At 39.0% G+C, this 12,719-nt stretch overlaps 1 protein-coding gene across 3 annotated transcripts in view; it reads right to left on the bottom strand.

The window, feature by feature from the left end:
- Positions 1–379: 379 nt before the first annotated feature.
- Positions 380–12,719, bottom strand: part of Znf652 (zinc finger protein 652) — a 56,325-nt gene continuing 43,985 nt past the window's right edge. For all 3 annotated transcript variants that reach the window (XM_020171363.2, XM_074045979.1, XM_020171366.2), the window contains one exon: positions 380–11,657. In XM_020171363.2, the coding sequence (XP_020026952.1) occupies positions 11,149–11,657 (509 nt within the window). In that variant the 3' untranslated portion in view covers positions 380–11,148. The remainder of the gene's footprint in view (positions 11,658–12,719) is intronic.

Here is a 12,719-nt window from a genome sequence, read left to right on the forward strand (position 1 = left end):
CATTTTTCTTCAGACTGGTTCAGAACCCAATCCTCATCCTCTTCCTAAATATTCTCCTCCTGTGTATTTTCAGATTATCACTCAACTGGACAGAGTAGTATTACTGAAACCAATCAGCATGGCCCAGCAGCACTGCAAAGAGCCTGAATCAGTTTTAACTGTGGCCAGCAGTCTGGAGAACACGGCATTCACAGAGGGCTGGGCAGGGTCTGGGGCTTGGGGAGCCTATCACCATCACAAGAGACAGCAACCAGTAATACTGGTGAGGCTTATAAGGTTCTTCAGTTTTACACAAAAAGGACAATTCACTAAGCAAGGGAACCTCGAAATAGTAACTGAGGATACAGGAGAAATGAAGTGAAGAAAGACACGCAAGGGATATGGCTACTTTTTTTTTTTACTTTAAACATTAGCATTAAGTTGGTTACCGTACACATCCAAAGGCCCAGCATCTCAGAAAAATCTTTAAGTGGCACACTTGTACCAGTCTCACAAGAATAAAATATACAATGCTACATTGAGTGGTTAAAAATACACAAAAAAAGTAGTTTTAACAATCTATAATTTTTTATACTTAAAATCATGATTGAGTTGAAATAAAAAAGTGCATTTCAATTGCTAAAAAAATAATATTGGTATAGTTAACACAAGGGGAAAGCCAGTTCATTGAGGGATCTGGTAGGATGCTGGAAAAGATGACACCAGGAAGCTAGGCAGCTCGGGCCAGTTTGGAGCCCACCTCAGCTCAGTTCCACCTCACTGCGGTTCCCTGGGGCTAAGCAGCCCTCCTCTCCCCAGTCTTTCCCATCTCAAGAGATCCTGTCCTGCCTACCTGTCATCTCCTCAACCGAAAGACTCCTCTAAACTTCTTCACGGCATGACAGATACCAGCCCTAACACGGAGTCCACCTTGACCTTCAATTGCATCTCTGCAGAGAGGTAGGAGAGGGACACTGCCCCATTCTGGACTTGACATAAGTACCCCTGCCACATGGCCTTAATCCTTATGACCTAGCAGGCAGAACAGGGACCAAGCAGCTTCTATTTTGTCAAACTCCTTTGGACAAAAATTCAACATTCAACAACAAGCTTTGTAAACCTAACGTTAAACAATTCCTGGCAAGCAAACTGGATTTTCTTTTAAGAAATGTGGAAAAGTGCAAGTGATCTCAGTTCTGTTGGGGAAAACAAAAATAAAAACAAACAAGTTGCACCTGGCCACCTGTTACCCAAACCGGTCACAGCTTCAGTCTGTTTTTTTGTCAAGTGTTGGAGTTACACGTAGACACTACTCTGTGTGTCTGGTATTGCTCAGGTTTAGATCAGTTAGGAAGGCCCTTCCAGGTATAAGGCCCCTGGCTCTACAGGTAAATATGCCCACCTGATGCTTCCCCTCAGTTGATGAAGATGGTGAAACGAGCACAAGCTCCTGGTCAGAGAGCTGATGAGGTCTAGAAGCTTGAAAACAAGTGAGTGGCTGGTGTAAGGGAGCATACTTGCAATTCTAGCCTGGAGGAGTGCTGGTTACAGGGGACCTGGTGTAACAGATACCCACAAGTTGAAAGCAGTTCCTCACACACATTTAGTACACAATGGATCCCTCATGGCAAGGTCCTGGCTTTCAATATTCAGTCACCAATATTAATGAAGGCTAGTTAATTAATCTGCCTGACTCACAAGTACCTTGGACCTGCATATCAATGTTTGCTTGCAAGGGCTGAGCAACTACTGGACTTCGTAATAAGGGAAAATGCTTAGATAACCAAGATCTATAAATAAGCACTGAGCCAAGAGATGGTATTCCAGAAGAGACTTAAAAGTAGATCTGTCTTCACCGAGCAATGGCTTCTGAGGTTACTGAGTATGAGAAGTGAACTAAAAAGAGAGAAATAAAGTATAAATTACCGCGGTAAAGAACTCAGGACTGGAAATATGGATGGGGCAGTTTGAGTTGAAGATTTAAGAAATTCAGAGAGAATTTGAAAAGAGGAATAGAGGGCTAGGGGCATAGCTCAAATGGCAGAGCACTTGCCTAGTAAGTGTGAGGCCCTAGATTTGAGTCCCACAAAAATTAATTATGATAATAAAAATAATTAAAAATATAAAGAGAAAGAAAATGAAAAAGAGGCTGCTGTTTAGAAATGAAGGCTGACCGGAGGAGCACAAGAGAAGGTGTAGTCACTGTCAGCAGCTGCTGCTGAGAAGGAAAGGACTTTATAAAAGCTCTTTAATGACTCTCAAATTTTTATTGCAGTTAAAGCATTGAAAACCATATTCTAAAAGATACAAAGTGATAAAAAAATAGATTTGCAGATGAGACCACATAGTAAAGAATACTAGAGTCCAAAGGAAGGGGACAAACAAGATGACAGGAAAGCCACTAGGATCAGGCAAAGTTATGTTTTTGTGTATTATGGAGAAGACTATAAAAAGAAAGGAAAAACCTGAACCTGGGAGGATGCTTACAGAGAATGAAAGGATTTTTCTCATCTTTAAGCCAGGTGAGGCTCAGAAATAACAGGAATCAGATAGGAGTTTTCCAAAAATTGTCTTAGTAAAATATGATTCAAATACACCTGGAATATCTTGAACGATTAATGAAATTGTTCCTAGTGCATCTTTAGAAACTAAAATATAAATATAACCGCTCTTTAAATTTTTTCATTAATAATTATGTGTACAAAACTTATATTTTTACAAATAAATTTTGGCAATTTAAATTGCAAAAAAGACAATGTATAATAAAAAATAAAAGTATAAGTCAATTTGAGGTGTTTAAGAAAGGTCAGCCAGGCAAGGAGGCACAGATCTATAATCCCAGCACTTAGCCTGGATCACGAGTTTGAGGCCAGCCTGGGCTATATAGCAAGACTCTCTCTCAAACACTCCTCTGTCCCCCACAAGAGAAAAGAAGATTCATTATTTTTGAGGTCTGTTCTTATTGGTGACAAGTTTATAAACTGCATTTATAATCCTTTCTAAGAACGTATAACTGAAGAACTCACAACAATAATATTTTCAAGAAAGAAGTCTTTAGGTTTTAAAAACTACGAAATTTTTTTCAAACTCTAAAGATAAGGAACAACTAAACAAACTTGTTGAATTAAAACAATCTCCGAGGGCTAGTGGAATGGCTCAAGTGGTAGAGCCCCTGCCTAGCAAGTATGAGGCCTTGAGTTCAAACCCCAGTACCACCACCCACCCACACACACACACACACACACACACACACACACACACACACACTGTCAAAATATACTTTAGAAAAGAAGAAAAGAACCAGAATAGCATCAAAATACAATTATTTGGAACTCAAAGACAAGAGGATTTGATCCTGCCATGGGACAAGAAGCTGATTTCATACTTAACAGTTGATTTCTAGCCATGCCCACATTCTACAGTTCCAAGTCTACCCTCTTTTTTGATGAGTTCCTTATAACAACACCCAACAGTATAGCAGCATATAAAAATCCTGTTGTTAGTCGATGTACATTGAACTGACTGAAGAGCAGAGCAAACATGCCGTCAATGCCAAGGTGGATGTAATATTGGGGTTGGTCTTCTTGGTACTGGTACCTGGGATTCAAATTAACCTTTGTAATACAAGATCAACACCTCATCCTATTGACTTCGGAATTTGTTGTCAGCGCCACAAGCTGACAACAATCCAGATCTAGTACAATACTTGATTTAGAGGAAGAGATGCCCAGGCCAGCAGAAATAATCAACAGGATAAATCCGACCCTCAAGAACCCACTGCTAGGTTGTTCTCGTTCTCACTGTAGAGACAACCCACTTTTAGCCTACTCAAAGTGTATCCCTTTCCTAATAAACTTTGCTTTATGTGTGTATATATATTAACCCATTGCTAGGAAGAGAACCAGCCTTCTGTTTTAAGAGCTCATCGATTGCCACATCATAGAAAAATCAAATTATTCCCACAACCTCAATTGCTTCACAAGATTACTACAAGTTTTCCATATCTATCAAACTCAATAATCATATACACCCGCTTGGTACTATCAATAGATGCGCAGAGACTATTGTCTCTGCTGTTTTATTAGCATGCAAGCTAGAACAAATCAACCAGCAAATTACCCTTGGTCTTAGGAACACCCTGGTGTCAGGTCCAATTAAACAACAATTAGTTAAAAAAAAAGAAGAAAAATGGTGAATTAGAAGAAGAGATAGCTGGATAAGATTTTAACATTTCAAATCTTTTCAACAAATCATTAATTTATTTAACTGTAATTTTACCAAAACCTAAATACAAATTCATTTTATTAGTTTTTTTAAGTGGATCTTTACATGCTGAGAGTAAAGATGGTACAGTACTTTATTGCTCTCTGGTGGACAAAGTCAGTACTGCAGGGGAATAGCACCAGTCCAGGTCAAGAAATGGAGGAAACGGGTGTTCAAACTTAGGGAACACTGGCGCTCAGGGTGTGGCTCAAGCGTAGAGTATCAGTGGAGTAAGAGTGAGAACCTGAGTTCAAACCCCAGTACTGCCAAAAAGTAAAAATAAAAACACAACTATATAACATAAGTCTGATTTTCTGAGACCACAAAATGTCCTTGGAGAGAGATACAACTTAATAAGTAAACACTAAAATTATGTCATACTGTTTATTTATTTATTTTTCTTTAACCCAATGAGCATGGAAAGCTGTTTCTAGGAAGGATAGGAGTTCTGGGAGAATAAAATTCTTCCCACCAACTTTCAAATGCAGTGAAACACAGTTTTGAATTCTATGCAGAATGTGAGTTGGAACCAGTCCTTCTGGTCACCTGGCCCCCTTTTATCTCTAAGACATGCAGGAAGGCGCTGTGTTCATACACAAGAACCGGAGACTCACAAACAACTTGATCTGTTGGTACATCCAGTACAGGGACTAGCTCTTTAATTGTTCAAAACTAGCTAAGCAAAATCCAGTTTTCATCTCCATTTCCTACATATCTGATAAAAATCATCTTCAAGTAACTTGTAACATTTCTGATCTTACCAGAGAAGCTAAAATAGTCTGAATGATGTCTAGAGTCAGGAAGCTGTGTGAACACTTCTCAGGGGTAAGGGCTCCCTTCAACAACTGCACCAAATGTTTCCTATAGAAGACACAGAACAAGTGGTTCCTCCAAATGACAGGCAAGTATTTAATTGCCTGGGACTCTGGGGAGAAAAGTAACCAACTTTAAAGTAGGTACTCTGGCAACCAATTCTACTTGAGGCGGACCCCTAGGTCAATTATGGGCAATGTCAAGGCAAGCTTAGATGACAAGCATTGAAAACAAGAAGAAACCCTTGTTACAGATTCCTGTAACATAAAAATCTACCTCTTGCATTTTATAAACTATTCCAAATAGCCAGTGAAGCATTCCAATGTGCTGAATTTATTTATTACCAAACCAATTCTTATAGTTTTACACTGTCCCACAAACCATCTTGTCACCAGACAAAAGGATTAAGAATTTATTAACAGCTGCCTTTTTAGACTTCATCTCAAGTGGTCTTGAAGACGTGAGTACTAATAACTTTAAAGAAAGGCATGAGATGTTTAAGTCTGAAAACAAAGATTTTTGACTAAGGCCAAAACACTAAACTTACTAGCATTCATTCCCTACCAAAAATGTAGTCCAATTTCCTCATTTTAAAGAGTTCATTTGTTTTCCCTTTTGGGAGGAGAATTTGGGGAACAACTGACCTGTACACACCACTAACTTCAGTCTTGACTGTGAAAGATTAGCCATTTACTAATAAAATAAGTTTTACCAATGAGGTGCACATGCCACATGCATAATACACTTCAACCTCCTTTTTATTACATCCTTCATATATTATGTATCAATCATACTTTGAAAATGAATTAGATGAAATTAACTAGAAAAGACAGTAAACAGAGGCATTCAAGGGACAGGGGATGGATGAAAGAAGCTGATCAAAAATCAAAAGGACTTTTGCTAAATCCAGAGAGCACTTCTAAATTCATTTGGCTAAAATAAGATTATGGGTACAAACTTGCAAAATGTTTATGGAAGAGAGAGGGCACACAGCAACAGCAGCTTTCAGATCCCTTCATCAGAAAAGGCAGGCATTTGAGGAAGACTTCAGATGGGAAGATGTTCAAAAAAGATACTCAATGACCTTTAATTTTTAAAGGTACATCTAGTTTCTGGTGAAAAGAAAAGAAGGTGAAGAGTAAGATAAGGATGAAATCTTTCAACACTAGAGATGCAGGACGTTAAGAAATAAGATAAAAATAAAAGTTAAAAATATAACCTAAAAATGACATGGAGAAACAAAACAGAAATAAATTCAAAATTATCATCCAAGATTTTAGCTAGGTTGTAGAGATAAACCCATTGGAATTCCTATATTCATGGAGAACGAACTGATCAGAGGTAGGATTTAGACCAGGGAAAGAATGTTCCAGGATGCTGGCTTTTTGAAGGCACTCAAGAACAGAGTGAGAGAAACTGAAGCTATAGTGAGACAGCAGAGGATTAAACAGAGGTGAATACTCACTTATCTGTCAAAAAGAAGCAAAAACAACTACAGGAGCATCATGAAAATACAATTATTGAGTAATACACAGAATTAACAAGGTAGAGAAAAACCTAGTTTATAAGTGATTTCTTACAACAAAATAGCTCCTTAGGGAACAAGAAAGATTAGGTTGTTTTCAGGATATGCAATTCTGCAAAGTAGCTCTGACTTAAATATAGAATTTGATAAGTGGTACACTATCTGGTTCTTTAAATAAATTTACTGAAGCTAAAGTTGGAACAACTAAGGAAGTTTATTTTCCTTTGAATCTTGCAAAACCTATCCTCTAAGACAAAAAGATCTGATCATAAAGTCTATAAAAAAGTCTAGAGTATAAAAGTATAGAACTGTGAAAGTGGATATATTGACGGCAACTTTTATGGCTTCCTTAGAAAGTGTAGAGAGGACCTCTGGTTTGCTTTATCGAGGTAGTGTCCAGGGTTGGAAGGTCAGCATTGTTTCTCATGAGTGCTACAGATGACAAAAGCAGGTCAGCTAGGGTGTTGTTATTGCATGATAAGCCACTGTCTCCACTGGCTTATGACCTTTCACTTCTGAAGAAATGATCATTGGAGAAAATCCTATCTTGGTTTAAGCAAAGGAGAAATTAAAACTCGATATTTAGTTGCTCACGTTTATAATCTGAAGAATAGTCTGAAGGGAGTTGATTTTTTAAAAAAACATAGTTAGCTGATAAAATGCTTAAACGTAACTTTTTGTTAACTATTATCCATACAATCTGGAATGGTATCAAAATACTCACCTTGTGGATCAGCAATACAATAAAGTTATCTTTTCCGTACAGTAGCTTAAACAGCAGGGTTTTTCTAACTGCAGTTTTTTGTTTTTTTTTTAAGTCATAAAAACCCACCTACCATAGTGTGTTTTACTAAACAAAATCTGCAAGATGGGGTGATCAAAATCTGCAATGGATTTCTATCTCTGATTCATATTCTGAAAATTTAAAACTTCCAGTGAAATCAAAATGAAATGAAATATACATATCCATTCAACAAAAACTAAAAGCTGAAAAAAATATCATGAAGTAAAAAATTAAGTTTACAAATATCTCTTGAGAGCATTTTTGCCTTTAGTTAGTGCGCTAGGGACAATCAAATTATAGGGAGAGCTCTAACAGTAACAAAAAGATACTTCCAACAAATGCAGTTTTTAAAAAGATGGTACAATGACAAACTATCCATGCTCAGTCATTAATTTACAACAGATAGACTATAAAAGTATATGGAAATTATTTTCAAAGGTTCTTTTGAACTACATTAAAGTTTTATGTGGAGACCTCCCCATTTGCTAATAACAAGAATCAAATCATAAATATACATAGAAATGAACCACATGCTTTTAAACTGTTCATCTTCTTTTCTTCATTCAAATTGAAAAACCTAACTCAATAGAGCCTATCTGACTCAATTTGAGAGAGCAGCAGCCTTTCATTAAGGCTAAAGGTTTATATTTGAATGTTAAATCTATGAGAAAAGAACAGAAGATGCAGAAACAAACAAACAAACCACAAAAAATGTAATGTCAACTCAAAAAAGTCCTTGGGGAATTTTCCTCAACATTCATGCAGGCCTTTGAAGACAGTATAAAATTAAGTAATGAGAGACAGCCTCAATTTGATATCTATGTAATGCTAAAATGTGGTCCTTATTGTCTTTAATAAAAAGACATAAGTATAGATAAAGGCTGAGAACTCAAACACTTCCCTAAGTTTTTTTTTTAATAAACATATAACAAGTAGGTAATAGGCTCTGAAGAATTTAAGGGGTGCCATACCATATACAGGAGCGAACATACCACGTAACACAACTTTTATTTTAGTAGAGGACCCCAGCCAAATTTTCAACCCTGAGTTTGAGTCTTCAGCATGTTAAACCTGATACATATATATATGTTTAAGGCTTAATCCTAGAGTTCTTATATTCAGAAGCATTACTGCTAGGATAACGCATTTCATTGTTCACATTTAATATGACAGTGACGATGAGTCATATTCTGAACAGCTTTCTTGAAGACCTCAAGTCCCAAGTCAGGGAAGGTATACTTATCTAGGAAAAAAAAAAATTGGAAGTTTCTATATTGTGCCACAATAGCATTCACTAAGAATTATACTGTGTGACAATGGACAATACTAATTCTTTTTCTTCAGTCTCTCTCTTTTTTTTGCTTCTGTTAAGGATGGTGGTGGTTATTTGCTTATTACTGGTTTTGTAGCAGGTATTTTCTTATGGCTATAGTTACTTGAATAAAATAATCAAAGATGACTACCTGAATTTTCCAGTGTATAATTATAGTACACCTCATAAAATAGTTGATTCAACGGCCTTAAGTCTAGAATTCAGAAATGCTGCCTGGTACTGTAAATTTATTTAGAACAAAATAAGGTATAACCAATTAACTAAGCTATAATTTACATCTTTTTAAAAAAATTATTTTAAAATTACAAGCTTTTAAAAAAAATTACAAGCTTGACCATAAACTAATGTCTACATAAAAGTGTGGATTTACAAACTTGTTTGTGGCATGCAAAAGAGACTATGGAGGCAAAGGGAGACAGCCTCTAAAGTTATAACAGTCTTAAGCAAGGAATTAACTTCCTTATTGGCTTGTGTACCTGGGGGCTCAAAGAATGTATGTAAATATTAAAAATACCATTCATTAAAAGCTACATCCAAAACCAACAAGAAAAGTATGTCTTGAGTTACTTTTCTGCCTTGCCGCAAAATTTTCCTATGCATTATAGAAGACAAAGGCAAAATCAGAAAAAGAAAATTTGTTAACATTAAACTGGAAAGCTAAAAGAGAGTGATACATAAAATAGGGGCTCAATCTCAATGGAGAGAGTTTCATTTTTCCCTGCTACAGAACCAACCAGCAAGAAAAGTGCTTGACGCGTATCTGCACATTTAATATTAAAAATAAAAAAATAAATAAAATCCAGGTTCTGATTCAGGCCATGATTTAAGAGCCTGAGGAAAGAGGAATGAAGGAGTTTGAAGATTAAAAAAGGGAGGAGGAGTGAGAAGTGAGCTACCCTTGGAACTGTTCTCGGAGATGAGGAAGTATGAAAGTGTAGCTGACGGAGTCTGGATAAATCTTAGTTAAGTGTAACCGTATGTCAGCCCTTCGCTCCAGCCCCGTCATCAATTCCTGATTGACAGTGTTCTTTGGAAGCACAAAGCGTGAACAGGAAGTGGGCTCTTACTGGGGAGGTGCCGGGAGGCACACTGTTCTCCTCACTCACGGCTGCTGGTGTCCTGTTATGGTCTGCAGAGCACAGGGTAGCAAAACTTAGGACCCACCCTCACTACAATTTAAACTGTGAAAATAGCTCAAAGTTGTGGACACACACACGTTTTATACGTCACAGACATTTTAACTCATAAAACTCAATTTGTTTCATCCAAATTTCTCAGCCACTACCAGCAATATCATGTTTATGATTTAAGTTTACTGTTTTAGCTTTTCGTAACAATTCTAGAAAATAAAGCAAACCTCAAAATGAGAAACTCCAATTTGTCTTCCCCTAACAGTTAAAGATGAACACAGTTCCTAAGGGAAGTGAGAAACAGATGAGACTAAAGGAAACAATCTTTGCTACTTCCTTCTCCTGAAGGTAAACATCACTCAGATCCAAATCAAGCAAGCTTTAGATGACTTTCCCAAGGAGCCTAAAGCCCTGCGCATCAGCCCATTTAATGCACTAACACAGCCCAAAGGAACACGGGGACAGGAGCACGACAGAGAGCCTGACCCACATCTGTGCTGAGCAGAGATTTTAAAACTACTGAGTACTTATACCACATCCTGAAAGTAAAACCTCGCCTTTGCAGTGACCTGGTCTGGCGACCTTCTCAGACACATCTAGTCTCTGAAGCACCTTTGAGTTGTACGGATGTAAGAATAACTTTGAATTATAGAGGTTTTAATATGCATCTTTAAGAATCACATTTTGATGATTATAAAAATCTTTTTCTATTTTACAACATAGGTTCAGCTGCACTGAAAAAATTACACCGCTTATTGAAATACATTTCATTTTAGAAACAGACTACTAAAGAAGTCTATACAAAAACTCTAAAATAATTTCTGTAGTAAAATAAAGAGTGTGTTAAGAGCTACACAAAGAAGACAATTCCGTCTTTCTCTATAATGCTTGATATACTGTGAAACATGGCCAGCTCAACTCTGTAGCCAGCACCAAAAGCTAAAAAGAATTCATTACAATACACAGTGATACAATTAATGCTCTGGATTAATCTCACAGCCTTCCCGATTAGTACAAAGGAAACCAGGCCTATCCCCTCTTTGAGGAGAAGTCTGGGATATAAAAGCAAGCATACCTCATCAGCTGATATGAAATTATAAAATCCCACAAGTCTGAGTATTTGAAATTTATAAAAGTCATCAGAAAATGCAAGCAAATTGGGCTTTAGTTCGTAGTTCCCCTGGTTTGGAGGACAGCTTCCCTGTGAGTTCAAGGTCGTCTTGGCGCTCTCTCCCTTGGGTCTGCTGATTGACAGATGGACGCCGCTCCCTCTCCCTCTCCACGGACTCACCTGGGAAGGCAGCTCCAGCTCGGGGCCGCGCTAATGGTGCTGTGCCGGGCTGTTCTTCTCCGCCAGGTGCCGCAGGAAGGTGTCCTCACTCTGGCCTCTGTGGTTTAAAGGCTCACTCTTGAAGAGCGCGGGCGGCGGGGGCAGGTGCGGGACCGGAGGGATGGGAAGGTGGTGCGGGTGGTGCGGGTGCGGGTGGATGTGCAGGTGCGAGAACGGGTGCGGGACGGGCCGAGGCGGGAGGGCGCTGACGGGGTTCAGGCTGGCGGGCGGCGCGGGGCTGGCGGGCGTGTTGACCACGGCGGGGACCGGGGCCGGGGCGGCGGAGAGTGGGATCTGCACGGCAGGCGGCACGTTCACGGGGCTGGTCACCCGGAAGCACTTCTCCTTGTGCGCCTTGAGCATGTTGGAGAAGCGGAACCGCTGGCCGCACACGTCGCAGGGGTAGGGCTTCTCGCCTGTGTGAGTTCTGCGGTGCCTCTTCATGTTAGGGCGGCTGGTGAAGCTTTTGCCACAGATTTCACAGATAAAGGGCTTCTCTCCTGAGGGGCACAGACAAGACTGGGTGACAATCATGTGCGCCTGCCATCCCCCTAATTGGGAAGCAGATCAGAGCACACGCAGGCACAGCTAGTTTGGTATGGGAACAGCTAAATTCATCAAGGTAACTAGAAAAGCATGTACGTTAACACAGCTAAAGACGTACCTAACAGATAAAACTGACCTAGCACCCATCAGTCCCTCTAATCCTGATCTGCTTGAGTAGAGTGACAAATCCTGGAAACAGAATGAGATCCTAGAATAGTGGCTTCTTACACTTTAAGATTTCCCAGCTTCCTGCTATTTTTATTACATGCTGCATTACATTTATGTCAGAATCACTAAGTGTGTAGTCTGGAGTCAAACTGCCTTTTACAAATTATTTAACCTCTGAGTCTCAGTTTTCTTATCTGAAAAATTAAGGTAATAACCCACCTAACAGTTACTGTGATAGAAAACACAAGTAACGTGCTCAGAGCAGTATCTGACACATAACAGACACTGAATTTTAGCTGCTGTCACTATCATCATCACCACAGTTATTCACTGCAGGTGGGTTTCTCAAGGGCAAAACCAGCTCTTCACTCATTTTAGGCACTTGGCACTGTGCATTCTGCTTTGAACTCACCCTGTATCACAACATCCTAGGAAACCCTGCCTGACAGTTGGTCAGCTTCTCTAGATAAAATGTGCCTCACTTTCTTTAACTGCAAAAAAAACGGCCCCATCAATGTCAGTTCTCCCATGATGGCCTTAATCCCCACCCAAACACACTGCTGTCTCCAAACATCATTTCAGTCAGCCTTAAATGACCTCTCCCTTTTCCTCTCTAAAGCTGACCCTTTTCCTATACCCTCTCAGATACCACTGTCATTCTTATTTAATACCAAGGGGCCAAAGGCCTACAGAGGTGATGCAATTCTGCTATTGAGTGGCAGAGCCAGTCTGTCCAAAACCACAATCCAACTGCTTCCCCAATTTGAGCATCACAAGCAATATTAAATGACTCAAGCAGTAGAGTATCTGCTTTGCAGATATGAAGCCTGAGTTCAAACCTCAATATA

Source organism: Castor canadensis, chromosome 11 (assembly GCF_047511655.1).
Source record: "Castor canadensis chromosome 11, mCasCan1.hap1v2, whole genome shotgun sequence".
In the NCBI taxonomy this organism is placed as follows: Eukaryota; Metazoa; Chordata; class Mammalia; order Rodentia; family Castoridae; genus Castor; species Castor canadensis.